General features: G+C 42.9%; 3 protein-coding genes across 3 annotated transcripts; 2 read left to right on the top strand and 1 right to left on the bottom strand.

The window, feature by feature from the left end:
- The first annotated feature begins 2,488 nt into the window (after positions 1 to 2,488).
- Positions 2,489 to 17,717, top strand: LOC100121293 (protein expanded). The gene is given in 12 exon segments (XM_001604846.6): positions 2,489 to 2,566; positions 2,569 to 2,643; positions 4,868 to 4,967; positions 7,950 to 8,029; positions 9,820 to 9,899; positions 9,974 to 10,211; positions 10,812 to 11,087; positions 11,159 to 11,324; positions 11,405 to 12,016; positions 12,164 to 12,860; positions 12,941 to 13,976; positions 14,074 to 17,717. Coding segments are annotated over 12 exon segments (3,939 nt in total). The 5' UTR covers positions 2,489 to 2,515; the 3' UTR covers positions 14,602 to 17,717.
- A 206-nt stretch (positions 17,718 to 17,923) lies between these two features.
- Positions 17,924 to 19,753, bottom strand: Or292 (odorant receptor 292). The gene is made up of 6 exons (NM_001190692.1): positions 19,255 to 19,753; positions 18,734 to 19,028; positions 18,468 to 18,567; positions 18,273 to 18,383; positions 18,044 to 18,199; positions 17,924 to 17,974 (listed from the first exon to the last, which is right to left on the bottom strand). The coding sequence occupies exons 1-6, from the start codon at positions 19,751 to 19,753 to the stop codon at positions 17,924 to 17,926; spliced, it is 1,212 nt and encodes a 403-aa protein (NP_001177621.1).
- Positions 19,754 to 22,924: 3,171 nt separating this feature from the next.
- Positions 22,925 to 25,023, top strand: Or291 (odorant receptor 291). Its single transcript, NM_001190691.1, has 6 exons — positions 22,925 to 23,417; positions 23,896 to 24,193; positions 24,367 to 24,466; positions 24,553 to 24,663; positions 24,744 to 24,899; positions 24,973 to 25,023. The coding sequence occupies exons 1-6, from the start codon at positions 22,925 to 22,927 to the stop codon at positions 25,021 to 25,023; spliced, it is 1,209 nt and encodes a 402-aa protein (NP_001177620.1).
- Positions 25,024 to 26,153: the final 1,130 nt, after the last annotated feature.

Here is a 26,153-nt window from a genome sequence, read left to right as displayed (position 1 = left end):
CGTATAATACGGCGGAGAAGCCGATATCGGAGTCAAGTTTAGCCGATGTGGGAGTGACAAAGTTTGTTTGTTTGTTTGCTTATGTATGTAGGCGAAGGATAAGTTCCTGTGAACGTCAACCGGAGTATATTATATGCGCGAGAGATTGCGTTCGGATATGCGCGCTCGCGCGCGGGCATACATTTGCATGCAGAGCACGATGGAAAATGACTATTCATTAGATAAAAGAGTGTAAACACGCTATGCTTTCAATCATCCCCGATGCGCACGTCCATTCTTCCGACTCGGCGTGTTTACACTGTGTTAGGATTCGAACGAATCGATTAATCGCGAAACAATTGATTGAAGAGAAGGAATGTTTGTACTTACCTTCGATTGTCAAGGCGTCCAAAAAGTTCTATTCTCTTGCTCGAGGATATTTTTTTTCTCGATAACGATGCTCGCTATAGAACGTGTTTGTCACACGATACTAAACGGAACGATTGCTGAAAAACGAACGCACTCGACAATTATAAGGTGATCCACGATCTAGAGATGTTACATCAGCCGCTATGATCGGCTTTTTATTATTATTGACAATGTGTAAAAAGAGCCAGGATTGTAATTTATGAATGAAAAATTCCATAAACCATATCATCGAGATCATCCGCGCGTCCACAAGCAGAATAAAAAAAACCTAAATCGTTTTGCGCTGCTACAGAGCGATTCCGAAACTATTCCACACCATCCATCTCGGAACCATCGCTCATTTCGAAAAACCTCGAGCACCTTATCCTCCAGAAGGTCCGAGACAAGATCGCCGCATCCCGAATTTTGTCAGCAGCAGCGTCGCCATATCGTTTCTGCGAAGCTCGCGCGCGATCGTCCCGTTCGTTTTTTGTGCCTCTCGGCCTCCCCCTCCATTCGTCCATCTCCATTCAGCCGTCCGTCGATTTTAACAGTTCTGTTTACGCCGGGGCCTTTCGCCGGCAAAAATTCGCCCTGGGCCCCCCCTTGGAACGCGCTCGCGCGCGCGCGTCTCTCATCCCGATCATCATCAGCCAAAAGAGAAAGAGAGAATATCCCGGCACGATCAAGAGCTGCTGCAGTCGGAGCGATCGAGCACCCGCCGTTTATAAATATGTATGTATATATATATATATATATATATATATATATATATATATATATATATATATATATATATAATACAGAAAGCCAGGTATACGTATATACAGACTGCGAGAGGGGATTAGCGCGCGCGTACCGCGGTAGCTCGCTATTATATTCACATTATAATCCCATCAGACGACCACCCCGGCTTTATACGCGAAACCCCCGCGCGATAAGGATGCGTTGCCACATCTCCTCGCATCTGCACACTGCGGATCGCCGAAATAATAATAAACGCGGCTCTGCTCGACCATCGGGGGGAAAAAATGGGAAAAAAGGAAACGAGAGCACACACTTTGATAAACGCTTACACATACACACACGTATAGAGTCTCCTCTCCGGAGAGCGAGGTGTAAAGCTCGCTCGCGTCTTTCTGGCACACAGAGCGAGAGAGCCGAGAGCGCGAGAGCGATTCCCAGTATTATACCAGGTTGCGGCTCGAGGAATGCGGGCGTCCTTCGCGCGCAGCAACCGTCGCGAGCGCGCGCAAGAGCGAGAGAGCCGCCCGCCGCCGATGAGCATCAAGCGGCGGTTCTGCCATGCTTCGAGAGAGCTGATGCCGCTGCCGCTGCTGCTCTAGCCGGCTACTTTTGCTCTACACACACATGTGCTGTGCGTCGAGGAGGGAAAATTTAGTGCCCCGTGATGCCCCTTTGCTCGTGTGTGATCGGTACTTCCTGACTCTTCGCGCGGCTCTCGGGAGAGAGAGCTGCCTATCCTTGGGATGCGTGGGTGGAGGCTTATCGCGGGGAAAGATACCGCCGATCGGCTGCAATAGCCGACGCTTTGTAATTAATGCGCCGAGAGGAGCGGTTTGGATTTTCCGGAGAAACGGGGATATACTTACCGCGTTTATTTACACTCTGTTTCAACAATTTCATAATCGATATATCTCGGTTATTGATACGAGCGTTCGTTGAGAAACTCCGCGTAGGCGCATATACACACACCGCAACGTTTCGTATTATCGAAGAAACGCTCTTAACGATCTCCCATGAACGTCATACCGTAGCAATGAGTACGATATGTAATTGCGATTTACATAATGCTTTTTAATATCGAAAACTTGAACGCGCGCACCTCTCGACCAGGCAAGATTAGCGAAAACACTCTTACCTAAACGCAGATCTTTTCGGTGTGTAAACGAAATGAACGTCCAATCGCAATCGATCATCCGAACTTACCTGAAACAGAGAAAGAGGAGAATATTAGAAAAAAGCAATAAATGTGTTTGAAATATATTGAAACAATAGTATAATAGGCTTGAGTAACATTAAGATAAACAAAATAGTCAAAGACAGAATTGTCAATTTGCATCGTCATTTCGTTTTCAGTGAGGACGCTAGGCGTATCGGCGACGAAATGAAGCATGCAGCATGCGTGGTAGCAGTGTCACGGCTGCGCGGTCCTGCCTTCAACCCCTGGTTTCCGCCAGCCGCTACCTCGCCGTACACGCTCTACCCGGTGATCCTCTCTACTTCATCGTTGACGTAAGTACATCTATATACTTTATAAAAGTCTCGATATCAGCGAGACAGGTTTTCAGAAACGGATTCACTGTACAGCCCATCGGGAAAACCGCTGGGTTCCTAGTCAGAAACTGGTTGCGATTTCTACGTAGTATACCGGAGTATAAAGTCGCCTGACCCGACAACTTTTTCCTCGCCAAGAGCGCGACAGGAATTAGTTTAATAATGCGATTACCTAACAAATAAATGGGTTACAACATTCCGTAACGCGCGCGTTAGCCGCAATCTTGTATGCTATGGGAAATTTATTTTGAACGGCGCGCGCGTGGTACCGCTTACAGGTATGTGTTTATTTTCTTATTGTATATAGCTCCCGGGCTATAACGTATAATAAAAGTATAGGGAGATAAGTTTTTGGAAACTCTCGTGAATAGAGAGAGAGAGAGAGAGAGAGAGAGAGAGAGAGAGAGAGAGAGAGCCACGGGCAGGTATTTTACACGCGGGGTATTATGTTTAGGGGGGTTCGTGCGCGCGCAACAATAAAGCGGTTTTCGCGTTCGGAAAAAAGTGGCGCCGATTGTGTAGTCCCTGCGGTATCAGCCGTTGAAATCTCTCGAAATAGAGCGGAGCCGCCGGAGCTCCGGCGAGCTTTAACGATCGATGGATACATTAGGAAGGATAATCTTCCGGCTGTAAAACCCTTCATAATCGTTTTACCGTGCGACGACTGGTGCGCCGCGCGCGCAGTAATACTCGGCGCGCGGGGCTTCGAGCGCTATACACCGTCCGCGCGCATCTACATACAGCTTAAATTATTTGCGTTGTTTCGAGATAAACACTGGGTTATTATACTTTTTTTCGCACAGCTGGCCACGCAAGACCTGCCCGGCAATTAGGGACATTTTTGAGAAACCTCCGACTCGCGCATACATATATACATATATATGCCTACGGTCTTGTGGTCGCGTGTGCAACTCATTCTGAGATTTTTCATATCAACATATTCAATTATCCATTCAATCTCGCTCGCATTCATCCTAATGCAGACAGTGAAAGTTGCGCGTTGCCGCGCGGCACGTGCATAATATAAATCGTAGCCATGCATAACGAGATTTCACAATGAAATCGAATTTTTTTAAATTCTTCATTCTTCAACGGACATTCGTCAACTGCGGCAGTCCACGCCTTTTTCTTTTGATGATTTTGTAATCGGTGAACTTAAAAAATAACCGTAGCATCTTTGTGAACAATTGCGGATAAAAATCGCACTGAAAAGTAGAATAGGTGATGTGATCTACGGCGAGAGCAGCAGCTCATTTATCTGCAGCAATGTGTACACAGTGTGTACTACTACGCCACACACACACACACACACATACACGCACATACACACACACGCTTACACCAAATGAAGCATCAACGTATAGTATAGTGCAGAACTCGCGCGCGCTCGCGAGTCGTGGCTCTGGTATGTAGTACGCTTTCACCGTCTGCAATATTCATACGTACGCTCGTTGCGCTATTATACTGCATACGTTCACGTGCAATGATTGTCACGTACGTATGTACGTATCGTACGTAGTACAATACTGCTGCCGCCGCGCGTACACGTTCTGCAGCCGGAGAGAGAGAGAGAGAGAGAGAGAGAGAGAGAGAGACGCAGAGCGCGCGCGCAAATAAACAATAGCAGTTTGCTTTCTATTCCCGCTAATTTCAGATTTAACGACTTTATTTTTCTTCCGAACGTTGAATACGCGCACTAGTTGTAGTCAGCTTTGTGTTAGCGTGCGCGTGTGCGTAGGTGTGGGTATAATACTCCCTGGCGCGGAAGTAGTTTGGAATTGAATTTACCAAGTCGTTTCAAAAGAATGCACGAACATATGCGCGGCGCTTACTCTACTATTTAGCGTAACCGGTAACAAACGTCCAGAAAAGTTACGTCCGCCAAGAGTTAAGGAGTAGAGAGCAACACACCTCTGTTACTTTTGCTCGCGGGGAGACACGGAAAGTTACATAAAAACATTTATTTGACTGCATTGCGGCAGTACGTTATATAGTAATGCTATATTGGAGATATAGCGCGCCGCTGTGAGCCGTAACACATATTAACTTTGCGAGTCGAGTTTATGATAAACATGAATCGGGCCTATCAGTGGAAATGTAGTTTTATTAGCATATTTATTAAATCCGCGTGTGCTTTACGTGTTGTTTATGTTGTAAACTAATGAAATCGAATTTCTCGCAGGCTAAATCAAAGGTAAAGGAGGTCTACGCGCAGACATGCCAGCTTCTTGGTCAGCAGGGTATGCAAGATTGCGAACTCTTTGGTCTGGCAATCCTGTCCGGTAAGTGCACTTCTCATTCTCGATCCACGTATCCTACTTTTGTTAGAACCGAATAACTGATGAAGCAGGCGATTAACATTTTATTCGTGTTTATCTCATTGACTCTGACGCATCGGCACTCGTCATTCAAAAATTCGATGACTCCATTCTATACATATTTCCCGGACGACTCGATGAAACGGTGCACCGACGATTACATTCTTCGAATACTTCGTCCGACAACGGATTCTACCGACGTCACCTAATCACCATCCCTAAGCCTCAAATTCTGTCCTGTCCCGCATAAACAAATATTCGAAAAATGTTCCGACCTCGAAAAAATAATACGCAGCCATATTTCGCCGGACTAGAAATCCTCGTGATCCCGTGTCGCACGCGCGCGCGCGAGTACGTAAACACCCGGAGCCGGCATGCCGCGGCATCTCCTGCATCGCAGGGGCCTTACGTTACTCGCGCGGGCCCAAAGGAACGCTAGAGTATACTACAAGTGTATATAGGTATATAGCCTCGCGGTTCTCGCGGCATGCTGCAGCGCTCGGTCGTACCGTCGTGCTAGCGGCTAGCCGGTCCGACGGGTCGGTCCCCCTGCCCCCTCCCCCTCCGACTCTCAACGCTGCCTCTTAGTCGGGGCCCGCACGGCTCCCCCCTCCCCGCGCCGCCGCTCGGCGTGCATTCCACGAGGCCCATCTCCGAGAGAGAGAGAGAGAGAGAGCGCGCTCTCGAGCACGCGCTCGCCAAAAAAATGCACCTGAAAAACCAGAACAAGTACAAAAAGACCAGCGCGAGCCTCCGCACGCTTGCGGGAGAGAGAGACGAAGCGCAACACGTCGTGAATGCCTCTCTCTCTCTCTCTCTCTCTCTCTCTCTCTCTCTCTCTCTCTCTTGCTCGCGCGAGCAGTGTACGTGTACGCTCGGCCACTCCGCAGCCTCTCTTCTATACACGTATAGTCGCTCTCTCTTTCTCTCGCGCGCGCTACACGCGCTAACGGAAAGCTAACCCGAGAAAGAGAGATTCTCTCTCCGCGCGCGAGCTCGCTGCAGGAGTAATCGTAGCGCGGCGTATCTTCTTTTTGAATTATATCCCCGCTCTCTATGTCTCCTGGTCCGCGCGAGTGACATACACACAGAGGCCGATCGCGCGAACACGCGGGGCCTCACTGGCCGCGAGACGCTGCGCAGCTCGAGCAGCGGTGATTTCGTAATCCGAGTCGCGCGGCTAAAAATAAAGGATTCCCTGCGAGCAGCTCCAGATTCATGCCATTACCCCCTTTCGTCTGCTTAACGTGGCACACGTGGTGGCTCGCATGCATCACACACCCACACACACACATACACACACACACACACGCGCCGACAACGGCCATATTTGGGCCCGCGGGGGTCTTCATCCCGACGTTTCGGAACAACTCCCGAGTTCCCGGCGCGCATGCCAGGGCTGCTACGGCTCGTCACGCGCGCGCACGCGGGGACGCGCGCATCGCGATTAGCGCTCTTAATTTCGGGGGCGAACCGTCAAAAATATATTCCGCGCTCGGGGCCTGAGGCCCAGAGCAGAGTCCGAGCCGCGCAGCGATCGCGCGCGCGCGATTATGTCGGGGGCCCCGCTGGAATGCACGGGCTTGGTGGGCTCGGCTCGTTTAGCCAGCAGCAGCGGCAGCAGTACAGGCCAGCCATCTCCTCCCCCCACCAGCGCCGCCGCAGTACCACCACCTCCTCCTCCTGCTTTATGTCCACCCCCTCTCCCGTTGCGCGCAGCCGCGTAACGCGGTAGCTCGGTCATTTGTATAAGGCCCCTGGAAAGCTGGGCCTTGCCGCCGCTCCGCGGGCCCTATACTATGCTACATCGGAATGTGGCTCTCGGGAGAGTGAGTGAGCGTGCGGCTAAAACGCCGAGCAGCACCAAAACCCGACGCTTTTTTCTGCTCGCACTCTCTCTCCCTCTCTCTCTCTCTCTCTCTCTCTCTCTCTCTCTCTCTCTCTCTCGCTCATTCTCCCTTGCTCTTTTTCTGTATCTCTCTCCGTTTTTCCTTTTATATCTCTTCCTTTTGCTCCTTCTCTCCCGCTCTTTCACTCTGGCAACAATCAGCCCAAACTCGTTGAAATTTCTATATAGACGCGCGCGGGCCTCTCGCCGCCCGATGTAGAAGCCAAGGCTTTCAACGACGCTCGCAACGCATCTCCGATATACAAGTAACTCGCACAGTCAAGAGCGAGACAGAAGGGCTCGGTTATATATGGGCTCCTGAATTATGTGATTAAACAGATAGGATATTCCGCTTTGGGGCGAGAAAATAGCTCGCCAGAGAGAGAGAGAGAGAGAGAGAGAGAGAGAGAGAGAGAGAGAGAGAGAGAGAGAGAGGGAGAAAGAGAAGAGCGCGGGTTTGGGCTTATAAGTCGAGCGAAGCGCGCGCGAGATCGAGAGAGAAGGAGTGAAAGAGAAAGAGAGATATAGGAGAGGCTCGGGGAGCCCGAGAGGCCCCGGAGCAGCAGCATTCCCCGATAATGGCCGAGTTATATTCGCCCGGGTAACACAGGTGCCTCTTTCTCCGCTCTCGGTCCCCCCATACTCCTCCTCCTCCTCCTCCGGCTCGTCTTCTCTCTTCCTCGAGTCGGATCCGCGGACTGCAGCTGAGTTTCTTTCGCTTGCTTTTCTTTCTTTTTGCACCTCGTCCCGCCGCCGATAGCGCTCTCGATGCCCGCCTGTGTGTGTGTGTGTGTGTGTATATATATATATACACACACACACACAAACGGGCAGAAAGACGCGTTATGAATATATATACATGCACGCGTGTATACGGGGGACTAATTATTTTCTTGCACTCGGCGATGCGAGATGATGTGCTCTCCTGCGGGGCTATCGCGCGTTTTTTACGATCTTAACAGGTGTGGGATGGCTGGAATTCGGTCTCTTCCTTTTTCTTCATATATGTATATACGATTTTCATTGAGAGACGTGGTCTCTTTACTCTTGTGTTGCAGACGGAGAGTACCTGTTTGTAGACCAAGAGAGTAAACTCAGCAAATACGCACCGAAGAACTGGAGAAGTTCGCATACCTACGTGAGTATTATTGCACGCATTTTCGTGTGCGTGTGTGTGCATGTGTGTGTGTGTTATATATATATATAATACACGATCATCATATCCAATATAATCATATGCATCGAGCGAGGAATTTCGATTCGAAGCCGAAAGCGAGCCGATCAATCTTCGGCGTCTGAAAGAGGTGTAAAAAAATGCAGCTCTCTCGTGCGTCCATTTTCTAATGCATACGCGACCCACAAAGCCCGAAAATTATCGGCTCGCCTTCGATTCCGATGATCTCTCCTCGGCTTTTATTTTTTAACCTCGAGCGCGACGCAACACAGCAGCAGCAGCAGCAGCCCAGTCTCGAAGCTGCGTTTTTGATTGCCGAGAATCAGCGCAAGCGTGTATATAGTATGTGCAGCACAGAAAGGGCGCGAGCAAAAAGAGGTGTGCGCGCGCAAGGGCCTTCATTAATATTTATGCTTCGTAGAAAACACGATCTCCGCAGCGCGGCGAATAATCTCCTAATTTGCCACTGCAAATCATCAAAGACCTCAATTTCGGTCTCTCGGCGGTAGCGGCCGGGGAATCGACCTTTCTAATCGGTATAAAAAGCCCGGACTAACGAGACGATTGAGAACCCCTTGCTTATATGCTTATGCGCACGTGTGCGTTTGTGAGTGTGTGTGCGCGCAGTGTTATTCGTCTGCCGCGAAGAAGGATTTGAGAAAAGGAGGAGATGGCGAGGAAGGGCTGCGCGCAGGTGATACGTCAGGAGTCGAAACGGTCTTTTGAGTTCTCTCTCCCTCCCTCTCTCCCTCTCTCTCTCCTTCAGAGCGAGAGGCAATTTTGAGGAGGTTGATGGTAAAATAATTACGTTTTGCCGGAGATGGGCAAGGTTTTTTTCGAGAGACGGGAAACGCGCGGCCTGGGAAGGCTGTGTTGTAAACAAAATTAGAGAAGTAGTTATTGCTAGGGAATATCGTGAGCCCATCAGTCCATATACTGAAATAGATACTCGCGCGCAGGTATAACCCAATTAATTCCTCGTCTTTACAATCTCCTTTTGGCATGCTTTTTTTAATTAGCTGCCTTGTCTAATCTCCGCTCATTCCGGACGCGCGTATGTGATTCTTTCTGGAATGTGTGGAGTCATTCCGATCCATCCTACTCGCTCGAGCTCTCGTCTGGAGAATCTGAAATATTTGACGAATTCCATTTATCAACTCGACAAAGAGCCTGATGCGCGCAATCGTTAATATAAAAAATAAAACTGAAAAATTCGGCGACTTCGATGTATAGTATACCTTTTGCTCTTTTCTCTCAATTTGCTTGGTCCTCTCAGCTCGCAACCTTCGCGTCTCGGGCAGAACAAATCAAAGTGCTGTATAAGCTTTTGGGCGCGTGAATAGCCGGAATGTAGATGATGGTCTGTGGCTTTTTAGGCCTTAGGGTATGCGAGCGAGCGTAGAACAGTAGCATGATATTTCTTTTTTTCCGATGATTCGTCACGCTTCGGAACGAATCGTATTATTTTCGAGGCATAAAATTTATAGCGTGTAGGAGCCGCTCTGATGCGCTATGTGTGAATATGTGTGTGCGTGCGCCGAAGGAATTCGGTATTATGTGCTCGGAGGTTTTATCATGCAAATCGCGCCGTACGGAAAAAAGCCATTAGTTATTTTAATTCGTTTTTAACAATTTGTCAAATCTATATCTCATTGAATACGCTGAGGAATTCTCGATGATAGATCGATCCCCTGGATTACGTTGAGAGCTATATGGGGAACAAAATAACCAAACACGAATTCATGATATTTCAGGGCTTGGACAGCAGCGGACGTCCGGCATTCGTTCTTTACTTTCGTGTTCGCTACTACGTGGACACACCGTTACTATTAAGGTGAGCAATTCTCGAGACAGCCCGAAAGAGCATAAAGCGGTGAGCACAATTTGACGAGAAGAATATGTTTACAGCGATGAAACGACAAGACACCACTACTACCTGCAGCTGCGCGACAACGTCGTCCGTCACGGGGGCGGCGTGGAGAGCTGGCAGGGCCAAAAGTCCCAGCATCCCCTGCAGACGGGCAGCGTTTATGGGCCGCTGCTCAGCCTCGCGGGACTGGCCCTTCAGGCCGATCTCGGTGACTACACGGAGGAGCGGCACCGACGACAGGGATACTGCAAGCCCTCCGACTACCTTCCCGCCCACGTAAGTTTCTATAGATTTGCAGCGGGACCATGCGGTCGACGAGTGCGAGGCTTTTGGAGAATATTTTCAAATATAAAGTGAAAGTAGAAAGTGTAAACTGAAATTTGAGCCCGCTGGACCACCGGAACCTTTTCGGTTTTTGGGAGACTCGCGCTTGTATACGCTCTATACGAAAACATAGACGATCGGGACACTTCTGGAAAATCGTGTTATTTTCTGAATTGCTTAACAATTTTTGTTTTGTCGCAAACGGTTACGAAATTCGCTGAGCGGCCGCACAGGTTTATGTACATTAATCACGCTGGAAGTATTTCGGAAATGGTTGTTATCCGCCGCAGTATATAAGTATATAGCTCGAAGATGATTCACGGGGCATGACGCAAAAAAATTGACCGTGGAAAAGGCGTTCCACGGATTCGGCTGCGTGAATCAGAGAGCAAAAATCCATCGAGCGCGCGCACGAGTTGGAGCCACTTTTTTCCCTCGATCGTTCGCGTGACCCCGATAGTTTTTCGAGCGTCGTCGACCTTCCGAAATTTCAACAACAGGTCGGCAAGAAAAACAACGCGCTGACTTACACAACGATCCTTGCGTTCTCAGATGTGCCACGAGGATAACGCACTGTCGGTGCTCGCGGCTCAACACAGGGACAATCGAGGCCTGTCCCGGGAGGAGGCTGAGCTCTCGTACATCCGAGAGGCGGTGCTCCTGGAGGCGCCGCTCAACGCTCACCTCTACCGGCTTCGGCGCAGCAAGAGCGAACAGGGACCAGGACGAGTGCTGCTGGCGATCTGCGCCCGTGGCGTCCGCGTCTACGGCGACGAGGAGACGCCGCAGGTCTTCACCTGGAACAACATCGGCAAGCTCGGCTTTGACGTAAGTATAGCTTATTTGACTACCACGTTTGCTGGTAGAATAAGGAATATAACAAACTGACTCACTTGCAGCGCAAGAAGTTCGAGATTCGCGCGGTCGATCAGCCGGGTAAGCTCACACTGTTCAGTGGCTGTGACGACAAGAGCAAGCTCCTGCTAGCGCTCTGTCGGGACACCCACCAGTTCTTCATGGCCATAGCGCCGCGTGTCAGCGAGGCTAAGCGTCGCGAAGAAGAAGGTAAGCATATCACACCTCACAGGTCCAACCTACAAAAGCCCAAACAAAATCATCACGAACTTTCGTTCCCCTCAACGCAGAGCGCAAGGTCCTGCGAGACTGCTACATGTACCCGGCGCGCTGCAAGCTGAGCCTGACGACCCGAGGCTCGCGCGCGGACCAGCGCATCTCGCTCATCTCTACCACCTCGTCTAACACGACATCGGGCATCGTGAGCGACCGTGTGCACAGCGAGGACGAGCCGGACGCCGGTCCGGTGTCCACGGGCTCGACCGGATCCACCGAGGACTCGTCCAATGGAGCTGCTAGCGCGACAGCCGTGACTAACGGAGCGACGGCGACGGCGTCGGTCGACGGTAACGAGTCTCCGATTCCGCCGCCGCTGCGACCGAGTCTCCTCGCTGATGCCGACGCTGGTGCGACCAACATCTCCGGTGCGGCCCTCGGCTCTCAGTGCAGCAGTACCTGTAGCACCGTCGTCGTCAACGCCACCTCGGAGACCGGCAACAGGGGCAGCAGTATCGCTGGATCGGCGACCTCGGCATTGCTGAAAGCAGCGGCCGCCGCCAGCGGGAGAAGGAGGACCTCAGCAAGCTCGAGCTTGGAGCTAGGCTACTCGCACACCGCGCAGAACTCGGCGCTATCGGGCGAGCCCATCTACGATAGGTGCAATAAGACTGTCAAGTATGCTGGTGCGTATATGTTCGATTTGTCTTAGACTGTCGAGTTTGTTCACGTCATTACTGTGTATCGAATTGAGAACCTTGTCGGAAAGCGAATGGTGCAAATTCATTATTGTGAGTTGATGTAACGTACGTTTTACCAATTTCCTCTTTTAGGCACGGACATCGCCAGCGAGACGAGCGGCGTCTACACGCTGCGCAGCAGCGAGATGCTAGACGAGCCTATGGCCAACGACTCGTCGGTGCAGTCGACGACGGACGAAGCGTCGGTCACCTCGGGCTTCTACACCATCCACAGCGGCCTGCGCTCCGAAACAAGTGGCTCCTGCTACAGCCAGGGCACGGGCCACGACGAGCAGGATCCGATCTACAGTCTCTGCCAGGGCGAGGAACCCACGCGAAAACTCGGCCAGCCAGACGTTTCCAAGCAAAGCAACGAAGCGGCTGCCGTGGAAGAGGACGACGAAAACGAGGGACGCTCGCGCAGCAACAGCATCCTCAGTGCCGGCAGTTTCCGCGGTGACGGTAGTGATCCTTCGGGACAGGGACCCCTGCTCTCGGCGGACGAGCTGTCCGATCTGATCGTCGGCCGTTATCCGCCCCGCAAGAGCATCGGAGCCTCCATGGACTCGGACTGCGACTACGTGAGGATGCCTCCGCCGCCTCCGCCTCCGGCGCCTCCACCGCGAAGCGATAGCGAGAGGCAGCTGCCACCACCACCGCCTTACCCGGGCCTGGGAGTGTCGCAGCCACCCGTCGTTCCCGGACCTCCACCACCGGGATACGGCTGTCCGAGAGAGCGCTTCGAGATCCCGCCGCCGACTCCTCCCCGCAACGATGCCATCACACCCAGGTAACTAATGGAAATGCATTTAATCAAGCTATTGTAGCGCTGTGAACGTATTCCTCATTGATTATGTTGAATTGCCTCAGGGAACCACCTCCGCCGCCTCCTCCACCAGCGCGAATCCAGCCACCGACGTACCCGGGCGACAAGATGAAACCTACACCCGTGCACGCGCCGGTGGCAGCTCTGGTCGTCGGACCCAACAACTATCTGGACGTGCACGCGACACGCACGGGCCCGGTCCTGCTGCCCTACCTGACGCCGCCTCATCCACCGCACCCGCAGGTCCAACAGCGGCAACCTCCTCCTCCACCTCCTCCACCGCAGACGGCCAACGCCAGCGCCAACTCTGCGAATGCCGGAGCAGCAGTGGCAGCCCAGGGCATGCTCGCCACGGTGTACACGAGCCAGGTCGCCCGCTCGCAGATCGAGCAGTACAAGCAGCAGCTCTACTCCGACGTGGACTACGTCATGTTCCCGCTCAAGGACCCGGCCCTCTCCAAGCAAGAGTACATCGATGCGAAGACGGGCTCGCACATGGCCGCGATGGCTGCCATGGCCGCCTATCCACCGCCACCCCCGTATCCTCTTCAAGCAGCCAACAAGTCTTCTCTGATGTACAGGAGCACGCCGTACTTGCCGTACACAGGTGGCTCGTACTCCTCGCTCTCCAACAAGTACGCCTCGAACCAAAACCTCGCGAGCAGCCTCAGCGACACCAACAGCTCCGTCGGAAACAACTACTTGCTCTACGGTAACGCGAGCAGTCAGTACGCGGCTAGCACCAGCTCCCTGTACAGCGGGCTCACCTGCTCAAGCGGTGGAGGCGGTGCAGGCAGCCAGACCTTCAGAAAAGAAGGCACGTATGCCTCCCCTCCGCCCCCACTGCCGCCCCCGGCTAGTGCCAGGCATCACCCCCACACGCTGCAGCACGGATTCTCGAGGACGAGGAGCCACGAGAACATACTCAAGAGCTACGATGCTGCATCTGCTTCTTTGTCCTCGCTATCCTTGTCGCATGGAGGGCTTAAGAGCCCGGTTCAAATGGGCTCGCTGCCACAGCCGCAGACCAAGCACAGAAGACTACCGCCTCCGCCTCCACCGCCGCCGTACGATATCCAGGTAGGGCTTGATTGTCGTGATCACTTTTCATTACCTGTTTTCAATTTCGTGAAAACCACGGCATAACTAATAATTTTTCCATTTCTGTTTCACGCAGAGCCTTGCTCCAAGTCAGCCGGCGTGTCTGGGTATCAGCGAAGGCAAACTGACGCAGCAGCCACAGGCACAGCAGCAGCAGCCGCAACACCAGCAGCAACAGTCCCAGAGCCAGCAGAACGGGATGCTGGACATCAAGACTCTGCGCGAGAAGAGTCGAAACCTCGACCTACCTCTGATTTCCGCCCTCTGCAACGACCGCTATCTTCTCAAGCAGACCAAGGCCTTCGTATTGCCCAAGCATCCGAGCGAGAGCTCATCCACGGGAGCTTCCAAGTCTGGCGCCCGCAACGGAAGCAGCAGCAATGGTGGTAGCAGTTCCAGTAGGCAAAAGTATCCCGTCAGCGGGCTTTCGACGACGCAAATAACGAAACCACCAAGAAAATCGTCCAATAGCACACACAAGCACCCGTCCACGTCGACGGCTTCGCTGCTGACGAAGAGCTTTATTGGAAATGCATACCAAGTGAACAGCTCGACGAATGTCGCGGCTAACGATAAGAACCTATCGCGAGCTTCGCATTCGTAGGCTGGTGGAAGAAGATAATATGATGTAAGAGGATGTTTAATAGTTTTTGCTTAGGACCTTATTGAAGAAATGTTTGAGTTGCGCTCTGTTTCTTGTGAATCAACTAATTGTAACATTGCTCAGTTTAGGATGCACTTCTTAATGAACTTGTTTCATCACTTGTACAAAGTTACAAACAAGTATTTTAAGAAAAGATTCAAGTGCTGCGGACTCTGCAATGCTACATTAGTAGAGCACGTCAAAAAGCAGATATTCAAAATCAAAGGACCTACAGCTTTTACATTCCCTCAAAGATAACGATGTTAACATGCCGTTCATCCTGACTTTAAAATTAATCATGTAGCTTTTTGCCAAGTTTGCCTCACCGTCATTGTGTGAGAAGTGAATAAATGTAAAAGTAGAACGACTGAATGACAGACTCCAGTATGTTTATAACTGTAGTTGTAATTTGTATCTAGTTATTCACTTAGCTGTTAATAATATTAATTTCTTTGTTTTTCTTGCGTGATTAGACATGCGACGATACTCTGTTCGGAGTCGTTTAACAAGGACTAAGAACAAATTTAAGAATGTACAGATGCTAGATCATAGTGACGATAATCTATGAATTTTCATTCACTCACTTCGTTTTGTACAAAGAAATTACAAAGCTAAGAGTTACTTCAACGATGTTTTTCTCTTTCTTACACAAACTTTACGCGGAAGTTAAAAGTTATCGAATTGTCTCTTTCCAGGGCTAGAGCGATTGCACATATTCCTTTTAGGTACAATTATTTTTTAGTAGTTTGAAGACTGCAGAATTTATGAAATTGAAAAGCTCTTTATTGCAGTAATTTTACCAATTCAAGATAATCTTATACAATTTACAATTTTGAATCATAATCACCATACGTTCCATTTTTAGCATTTACTACAGACACTATTACGTTTCAAAAATATACCGTGTTTCTTCAACTAAGAGTGCCATTTCCTTCTATTACACCCTTTGCCAAGAATGTCGTCACTACTTAGTAAATTTGTATACAAATATGTTTTATGTTTTCATTTATCGCCATACTTTGTTTAAACCTAATGACAAATTTGTAAGTATTAGTTTTCCATGAACTAGTTTCAGTATCTTAAGATGCATCACATCATGAAAGTATAATTTATTGTAATCTTGAAATGGTATAAAAGATCTGTAAAGATTTGTTTAACAAAATAGCTTTGTGAAAAATGACGTTAGAAGTGTAAAAGATTTTAAATATCATCTTTAAAACATCGATATACATACTGGATACTAATGGTGTTAAATCCACTGTTTATTGTCGACACATTTATGTCTGGCATTCCTTTATTTAACGGTATATTTTAAAAAGCTTTCATGCTCGGTTTTAAACATCAGAGCTCTATTAATTTATTTTCATAAATCGAGCTAAAATGCGCTTGATATCATTTCATGCGTACCTGGTGACTAACAAGTTGAATCTCATTGTACAATCTCGTTAAAGCTCAAAACTTGCCTCCAGGTAGTTTTTTTTTATTTGCTATAAATTTTGCACACAACACTCATGTCCTACGATTATTATAAATAAAAAGCAAAAGATAAACTGTACGTATTTATATAATAATAAGCAAAATAGAATTGATCTTCATTTTAAATGGGTACCAGAAAACATTTTTAACTCTAAAAATAGAACTAAAAAGTTGCAGTGAATAATCATTTATTCGTATTGCAGAATATATTTGTTTTACTGTATTAGGTATATTACATTAATTTTTACAATATTGAACATCAAATGCATTGAATTTGTTTTAAATGTAGGATTAAAAATGTTTTCTCAGATCAAACGGGTGTTTGACAAATATTTTATTAGGAAAAAGTAGACTTCATTAGTAGGATTAAATTATCAGAAAATAGAATCGAATCTACGATTTTAAAATTATTAGGTAGATCATTCAACGTTATTTTTGTATATAAATGGCGTTTTTACTATCATTCCATCCATCACTCATATAGTGTAAAGGGATCAATCATTTTTTAAAGGAAATTCACATTCGATTATCGCTATTACACAGAAATGCGCAATATCGCTAATATATTGCATAAAAAAGGTAACGAAGATGTTTGTATATACACGTACCCACGCGCGCGCACAACAATTATATAAATGTATACACATTCGCATTCGCATACACGCAACAAACAAATACATTTTTATGTATACATCAAAAAGTAAATCATCTAAAATTTTACGAGACTTCGTTGCAAGCTATATTGTTAAGTTTGTCAAAACTTTAATTTCTATTAACATTTATTATGAGCGATTTAAAAGAACTTTCCCAACTATTCGGGAAAAATGTTCCATAGTAGAATTATTAAAGTATTGAAAAATTTATAGTAAACCATGCATTTTTTTACCGAAAGTATTGTAAATCGTAAGACAACCATTATAAACGTTTTATATATGCATTAGAAACTTAGACATAAATTTGTACGAATTTCAATACACAATATCAAAAAATCGCAAGCACATCGTAGGGTTTTGAAAAAGAACTTAAGGTGACAATTTGACACGACATATTGTATAAAATATTACTATAAGTTGTACCGAAAAAGATATGTTTGAAACGTATGTTCTTATCAGTAGAAAGATGATTGTTTTTGCTTATTCTTTTTTTTATTTTCAGTAGTCAACGAAAAACAAGTGTAAACTGAATAGTTATTCCGAACACAGGAAAACTGTATATGAACGCAGGTTAATTATATGATATTATATTTGTATGGAAAGATTTTACATAAATGGCTATCGGTTATGCGAGATTTTTCTCCGTCGTCCAACGTAAATGTAAACTTGACGGAACGAACATCTACGGAAATAATTTTTAATTTTCCCAATAATTTTGATTAAACTATAAAGTTTGCAATGAGATTGGACTGTTTGATATCATCACGTTAGATGCCATTTCCGTCGAGTGTACGTAAATATGTGTATGTACATACATATACTTTATATATAAATATATTGTAATCGCGTCAGATGCAATACCTAGACTTTTTGTAGTGCGAAAATCTCATGTATGAAATATACACAATCACTTCACCTGAAAATAATAAACATACTTTTTGTAATGAACCCAGTGTTGTTACTTAAATACATATACCACACGTTCATTATTACAAGCAGTACGATGAGTATTACTTTCAGTAATTATTCTACTCAAAAATTAAAATGAAGTAACAAAGCGTTGATTGACAAATAGCTTTCGCGATTGTCGATTTTAGAAAGAAAATATGTGCTGATAGGCAAGAGCGACCAGCGCCCTGATAAAAAAATAAATTTCAAACGATATTCCTCAAAACTGATAAGTAGCCCAAAGATGATTTTAAAACCTATAAAATATGTTTACAAATAATGAAAAATATTTTATGGGACACATAACCATGAATTAAATAGTATACCTCTGAAAACAATTGAATAGAAAATGTTCCTAAACTTCCAGCAGTAAAACGAATTGGACGCTGACTCCTTAACAAATTTAGGATTATGAGCTTTCGATCTTGCAGTGGCATTGTGTACCATTTGCATTCGTAAAACGCTGCTTGAACGGCCCGGCTCTGTGATTATAGAAAAACAAATAATTATTATTTTTGTCAAATTATAAACTTATATATTTCAACAATATAATGCCTCTTGTATTAGGAATTCTCCAACGCAGCAATGGGAATATAGCCTCACAATATTGAGAAATAGCAAAATGACAGTATTAATAAGATGGATCCTTTTTCCTGGTCTCAAGCACTTTAATAATAGTGAGAAATTCAAAATTATTCTCTGCATTTGTCAAAAGATTTTTGTTAGAACAAATGAGAAATGCATTCTTACAATCAATGTTTTATACAGTACAATGCACATCAAAATACTGGCGACAAGTATGTGACATAGCATCAAACTGCTTAATGAATCTTCTATCATTTCTGCAATTCTACTTTTATCAAAACAAAAAAGAATATATTAAATTAGCATATCATATAAGTTTACCTTAATGGATTAAGAAAGGCTAAAATCATGCATGTGTGGTTACGCAAATATAATTTCGATTATCGTGCTCAAAAAAATAAACATATATAGTTGATGATGGTAGATAGTACCGCAAAACTTGTTGATGCAATCGAATGACAGCTTTGAACTCCTGGCTCCCGTTGCGAAAATTTACATTTCGAATTCTATGAGACAACGCAGCCAATCTGCCACTTAAATGACAACCAAGGGTGAGAACCAAACAATCCGTTGCGCAACTAATTATCCCAGTTAGAATAGAAAATGGAAATTCGCTCACATAGTGCATTGCATACACGTTTATAGTCGTAATCTTGTGAAATTTGTAAAAGTAGGTGTTCCAAAAAAACGGAGCCGTTACGTTTCTGTGCGCTTTGCGTATAGCACCTAGATATGTTTTCAATGTGTGAAATTGAGAAAATCAAATATGGAGAGTTGACCAGTATGATTCGTCATAGCTATTTACGTAATGTTTTATTAGCGCGATAAATTTAAACTTTAAATGCGGTATCGGATTACCCATGCAAAAATGCAGAGGGTTGTTCATACTAGGCAACCCTCCTCCATATAATGAGTTAAAATATTTAAAAATGTATAATATGCGTATACTCACGATGAACAAAGTAGGTCGTCAGAAATGGCCTCACATAGAAGACAACGCCAAAAAAGGTTGAGCAGATAAAAAGCAACTTGATCATCGTTTTTGCTGGTCTGTTGTACTTCAGAAACATTCTTAACTCTTGATCGGACTCGAAATTTCGAAGCTCGTAGTCCTGCTTTATTTCAGTGAATAAAATGCCAAAGGTTTTGTTGTGTCGACGCAGTAGTAGTAGTCGAGCGCTAATATGCCCGTAGGCGAGGAGTTGGATAAAAATTGAAACATTAAGGATTTTTTTCCTGAGAAACAGGACGAAGGAGACAAAGTCCAGACCGAGGTAAAATATGTAATAAACGGCGCTAGCGCAAAAGAGAAAGTCCATGGGAGACTCCGGCCAAAGTCCGAGAAGGAGAAGTAAGCGTTTATTCCATGTAAGTATCTTTGACGCATTTTTAAGATCATCCTTACACTTTGTTAAAGATTTTTGGTTTACATCAGATTCGTAAAGGTTCATGATAAAGTTTCTCTTTGGACTACGTGCTTAGGATAGCCGATAGGTGAGTCAAAGGAATAGCTGAGCTTATCGTGAGATACTAAACTGAGGATGCGGATAGTACTAAAGAAAAGTGGATAATTTGTATGTTTTATATTTATAATACACAGTTCGTTAAAGTTTTGATTGCGTAGGTTACGTAATCGCGTATACTTTATGAAAAAAGTATGAAAAAAGTGTATAATTTTTATGTGAATTAGTGATGAGCTTATGGGAACCGTTCTGCGCAAGCTTAAAGCTGGCTTCAGTTGCCTTATGCTTGATCAAAATGAGTAGACGTGATGCTATTGCTTAGAAAACTTTTACGTTATCTTTAATATTTCAACTTGTATGATATATTTCAACCGTAAATTAGTACTTTCATACAGTACAAACTGAAAAATAAGCGATATGGCCTGTTTAATGGACTTAAGATTTCGTATACAAAATTTTGAGACAAGGTTATGTCTTTTACAACAAAATTTAAGGTTGGTTTAGCTTTAAAATTTTTTTATTTAATTTAGACTGATACAAATCCATTTTTTTAAATTTAATATTGTTATTGACGGTGCATTCATTTCTCAAATGATTGTCCTAAAGAAGATAACTTGTTGTTTTATCAATTGCTCATTTGCTATTAAAAAAATCAATTTTACTTGAACGTCGTTACCCTGATGGTTTCATACTATCAACAATAAAAGTAAAAGTAACTAATAGTTATATTAGAAACTATATTTTATAAAAAAATATATTCATAGCTTAAAAACAAAGTGTATAAGCAATCATCTTTTTACATACATATACATATACCAAGTTTGTAATAAGAATACAAACAATTTTCCATAACTTACTTATATGCGTACATAAGTATATAATTTTGCTTTAAGTTATTGAAACTGAATAGAAAAAAGTCTATAATTTATCATGTGTTGCACATAAATGACAATGAATGTACATCGGAATCTTCAGAAATAAAAATGTTTTTGCCTTTAAAATTAGCTCGTTCTCGTATTTATTGATAGAATAGTTAAGTTCGATGTCTTCCGCAAGGTCAGCAACATTTTTGCGGTTAATAAGCTGACGAAGCAAAAATTTAGTCATGATTGTTATAATTTATATTGGATATATTTATAGCGTAGTTGATATTGTTTGAATTATTAATATTTTGGGGCTCAACTTCGCACATCTCGGAAAGACTTACGCGATTGTACAGAAGCAAACGATTAAAATAAAAAATACACGTATTTTTTGTAGCAAAATCGGTTCTGTTATCTACATACAACTTAATTATTCTAAGCAATAAAACATGCATTGATTTCAACAGTTATATCTTACATACATATAAAGGAATATAAATAACACAACATTTTCTACTAACCTTCATGATTTTTTATTACAAGTAAATTCTCTCGTAGTTAAGTAAAACGACGTTCCTCAAAATTGATAAGTATAGCGCAGTTATGATCCTAATACCAAATATATATATATATATATATATATATATATATATATATATATATATATATATATATATATATATATACACACACACATTTCTAAGAAAATTCAGTAGAAAACATCCTTAATTCCTCCAGTAGCAAAATGAATTGGGCTCGTAACTTCTTAATTTTAAAGACAATATGAGCTCACGATTTTATAGTAGCATTGTATACTATTTGCATTAGTAAAATGCTGTTTCAACAGTTCGGTGGCTCTAAAAAAATTAATATTATTATCTTTGCTAAATAATAAACATGTATTTCAATAATATAATGTTGTATGAAAAGTTTTCCGACGCAGCAAGCCGCACAATAATAAGAGATAGTAGAATAACAGTGTTGGTATTAGATCAATTCTTTGTCCTGATCTCAAGCACATGTACAATATTGAATAACTAAAAATTATTCAACATTTATCCGAAGGTTTCTGATAGAGCAGATAAGATGTATATTCTTCCTGAATACAGTTAATGTTTTGTACAGTACACAATATAAATTAAAACACCTGCAATAGGTAAGTGAGCTAACATTAAACTGATTAAGAAACTGTAAGAATCTTCGACGCTCTTGTTGATCATCCTTGTACTATGCCAGAGATGTTTGGTCTAATTTTGAAAGGTTTATTATAAAAGCTTTTAGTTAATAAGGAATCGCTGAAAGTGGTCGGGACGGAGAATGCCAAAGAATAACTGTGTTTGCGACACGATACTAAACTGTGCATAAGAAGTACAAAGAGAAAGGTGGATAATATGCATCTATTATACTAATAATACAGTTTATCAAAGTTTTGATTGCGTAAAGTGAGGTGATCGCATATGTATTATAACGGAATAAAGGTAGCAAAAGAAATGTATGATTTTGATGTGAATTAGTAATGAGCTTTCAGGAATCGCTCTGCGCATGCCTGAATCTTTCGACGTGGCTCGTTCCAAAGTATTTATGCAGCAACTCAACTTGAGTTGCCCAGTATCACAATATTTGTATGCTCGAAACTCCTGAGCGCCCTACGTTTCCTGGTGTGACGTCGTGGCGAGAGGTTCTCCTAGTAAACGGTGACTTCACGTAGTACTGCGTCATCTTAGGTATAAGAAAGCTTTTGCTAGTTCAAGTATCGACACTCTTCGCGTTCAATTCTGCGCTTAGTATCTCATATGGCTATCAAACTTTAATCACCCCGTGTCGCTTAGGAGCTTATAAACGCAGTTTTGTAAAGGGCTATTCATTTCAAATTTGAACTGCAGATTCGATTGTGTGTATAATGAAGCTACTTTTTTATAGCATATTTATTGGAGACTAATTAATGTTTACAATTGAAAGCAATCGTCAAAACTTTTGAAATAAACCAAATGTCAGCTTACTTAACAAAGAGCAACGAGTTTGCACATTTTGATCGAGCACAATGCAACTGAAGCCTACGCTAAGCTTGCGAAGAGCGTTTGCCGTAAGCTCATTACTAAGTTATACAGCAATATCATATACTTTATGATCATAAGCAATCAAAACTTTGACAAACTGTATTATTAGTATAGAACATACATATTATCCATCTTTCCTTCAGTACTAAGTTTCCAGTTTATTATTAAACACAGCTTTTCTTCGGCAATCATTGTATTGAAGACTTTGAGCAATTCGTTATTTTCGTAAAACCACCAGAATGAACATCTCAGGATCAGAACAAACAATCCTGGCAAAGTACAAGAATGATCTTCAAAAAGCGTCGAAAATCCTAACATGGAATAGGCGCTTACTTTCCCTTCTGGGGCTTTGGCCAGAGTCTCCCATGGACCTTCTCTTTTGCGCTAGCGCAGTTTATTACATATTTTACCTCGGCTTGATCTTCGTTTCATTCGTTTTGTATCTTAAAAAAAAGATACTTAATGTCTCGATCTTCATCGCTCTACTTTCCTACGGTCATATCAGCGCTCGACTACTACTACTGCGTCGACACAACAGAACCTTTGGCGTTTTATTCGCTGAAATGAAGCAGGACTATGAACTTCGAAACTACAAGTCTGATCAAGAGTTAAGAGTGTTCCTGAAGTATAATATATTGGCAAAATCCATGATTAAGTTCCTTCTTTTCTGCTCAACTTTTTTTGCTATTGTCTTCTATGTGAAGCCACTTCTGATGACGTACAATATTCATCGTGAGTATTCATTTTATGCATTTTAAAACATTTTAACCAATAATATCAAGGAGTATGAACAGTATGGTTGCGTTTTCGTTCCAAAACGATACTATAGCAATATACAGTTCAACTTTATACGTGATTTGATATTTTCATATAATTTATCGAATTTAAAGTATAATTGAATATATTTTTAGAGTTCAGAAAGAGATTTACTGAATTACCTTTTTTTTTTATTTTGTGAATTGATTCTTGATGCTGATGGACATCGACTTTTTGAAACATTGTTAAGTGTTCGATTCACGTTTACACAGATAAGATTTTTAATTGATCTTTCTGCCACAAAAGTTGATTGAAGAATTTCAATGTAAATATAGAAAACATTTTTCATAGCGACAATAAAATATAACATCTAAAGAAACGATAGGGGACAAAACCATACTGGCCAAATCTCCTTTATTTGATTTTCTCTATCTCATATTGAAAACATGTATAGGTGCTATTCGCAAATCACACAGAAACGCAACAGCTCCTTTCGTATTAGCACAAAACAGCTTTTACCAATTTTACAAGATTACGACCGTAAAGAAGTATGCGATAAACTATGTGAGCATGTTACCATTCTCTGTTCTGACTGGCTTCATTAATTGTGCAACGGATTGCTTGGTTCTCACCATTGGTTGTCATTTAAGTGGCAGGTTGGCTGCGTTGTCTCATAGAATTCGAAATGTAGAATTTTGCAACGGGAGCCAGGAGTTCAAAGCTGTCATTCGATTGCATCAACAAGTTTTGCGGTATATTCTACTGTCTTTAATGCCATTAACTATATATCTGCTTTTTAAACTCAAATTATATATGTTAGTAAAATTTTGTTTTTATAACACTGCATGAAAAGGCTTTTTCTCGCCCTTTATGCACAATATACTATAAATCAAAATGCTTCTTTTGCATTCGAATACAAGAATAGGATCGGAGATATGGTGGAGAATTCGTTGAACACTTTAATGACGTGTCATATACTGACCGCCGGTGTTATAATGTGTTTTATACTCTACAAAACGTTGATTGTAAGTAAGAATACATTATCGCTTGCTTTGACGGAAATCTTCTAAAAATGTTATAGATAATTTTAAATTGCTCACTCTTGTTAAAGTACTTGAGGCCAGGAAAACGGATACATCTTATTCACATTGTTATTCTACTATCTCTTAATATTGTGCGGCTATATTTTCATTGCTGTGTGGGAGAATTTCTAATGCAAGAGGTATTATATTATTTTTTTTTCCATAAATAACGCATTTATGAGTTTGAAAAAAGTATATTTAAATGTTTTGATTTTTATAGAGTCGAGTCGTTCACGAAGCGTTTTTCGAATGCAAATGGTACACAATGTTGTTGCAAGATCGAAAGCTCATAGTCTTAAATTTATTAAGAAGTCAGCGTCCAATTCGTTTTGCTGCTAGAGGGTTGGGAACATTCTCTATTGAACTATTCTCCGAGGTACACTATTCAACCTATAATCATATGTGTTCTAAAAAGTATTTGTCAATTTTTCCAACCATGATTTTTGTAGGTACTAAAATCATCACTAGGCTACTTATCAGTTCTGAGGAACGTTATTTAAAATGTATGGCTCTAACCAAACGCTGGTCACTCTTGAATAATAGACAATTTTCTTGTAATCAAAAATCACAAATGTTAGTAGATGATATTTTTTTATTTTGTTTTCTCAATAAAATAACTGCTGCCATCAATACATATTTTATTGTTTAGAGTAATTAAATAGTATGGTTTAAGGTAACAACAACGATTATGTTTATTGTTTACGTTGCTTTCTATACGATCTGGCACATTTCAAAAAGGTCCAGAATAACATAATTTTATCCAAGTTCTGATTCGCTTAATATATAAAACACGGATGGAATCACAAATTTAAGGGATCTTATGGATATGTTTAAACTCTTTTTAAATGACCTACAACATCTTGTTTTTTAATCTTTTTTTCCTGTTTAATCGTGGATATCTCATGTTCATTGCATGAAGTGCATCTCTGCCACAGACAATGAATGCTCGTGATTTTAGTATACATTCATTATGCAGGTATGTTTTATAAATTATAGACTTGTCGGCACGTAATATTATCCGTAATAAAATGTAATCAGTTAGAGATTCTTTCTTCTTAGGGATAAAAAGCAACTATATAATTTTCTGTGCCGATAATAAAATTCTGTTAAAAAAATATTCCTACGTGTGAACCTACGATTAACCAAAAATATCATAATGAATTCTTAATTGGTTTTTCAAATATTTAATTTTATCTAAATAAACAAACGAATATCATGTTGCGATTATGATTTAATTATTATTTCAAAGTATCGAAGAAGTACACAAGTGTATACAGTACTATTAGTTATTAAGAGCTGTAATACATAAGAAAATTATAGGGATATGAAAACAGTGTACAAGTAATTATTTTGATACTAAATTTATATGAAGAAAGAGTAAAAAAAATTCTACTAGAACTTACTTCTTTCTGTGTACATGTCATGCGATTCTTGAATCGTAAGTGTTCATCCATACACTGTAATTAAGTATTATTATACTGTAGTTCTTTTGCAGTGTAAAGCTTTGAATTACGGTTCAAGTTTAAACTTTTTATGAAACTGAATAACAAATTAGCCTATAATTATTGTTTATTCGCATGTACAAATTATATTTAATACACGTATACTTCTCGTACTTTTGAAGTTTGCC

This window comes from Nasonia vitripennis, chromosome 2 (assembly GCF_009193385.2).
Source record: "Nasonia vitripennis strain AsymCx chromosome 2, Nvit_psr_1.1, whole genome shotgun sequence".
Classification (NCBI taxonomy): Eukaryota; Metazoa; Arthropoda; class Insecta; order Hymenoptera; family Pteromalidae; genus Nasonia; species Nasonia vitripennis.
Note: the sequence above shows the minus strand (reverse complement) of the source record. Positions and strands in the feature narration are given on the sequence as shown.

What these genes read in the sequence shown, in the direction of transcription:
- Or292 (NM_001190692.1), bottom strand. Translation starts at nt 19,753, where the DNA reads ATGAACCTTTACGAATCTGATGTAAACCAAAAATCTTTAACAAAGTGT. An exon ending in GACGACCTACTTTGTTCATC is followed by an intron (nt 19,029 to 19,254) that starts GTGAGTATACGC and finishes AAACATATCTAG; the next exon opens with GTGCTATACGCAAAGCGCAC. An exon ending in TTGCATCAACAAGTTTTGCG is followed by an intron (nt 18,568 to 18,733) that starts GTACTATCTACC and finishes TGATAAAAGTAG; the next exon opens with AATTGCAGAAATGATAGAAG.
- Or291 (NM_001190691.1), top strand. Translation starts at nt 22,925, where the DNA reads ATGAACATCTCAGGATCAGAACAAACAATCCTGGCAAAGTACAAGAAT. An exon ending in TTGCATCAACAAGTTTTGCG is followed by an intron (nt 24,194 to 24,366) that starts GTATATTCTACT and finishes ATACAAGAATAG; the next exon opens with GATCGGAGATATGGTGGAGA. An exon ending in CTATTGAACTATTCTCCGAG is followed by an intron (nt 24,900 to 24,972) that starts GTACACTATTCA and finishes TGATTTTTGTAG; the next exon opens with GTACTAAAATCATCACTAGG.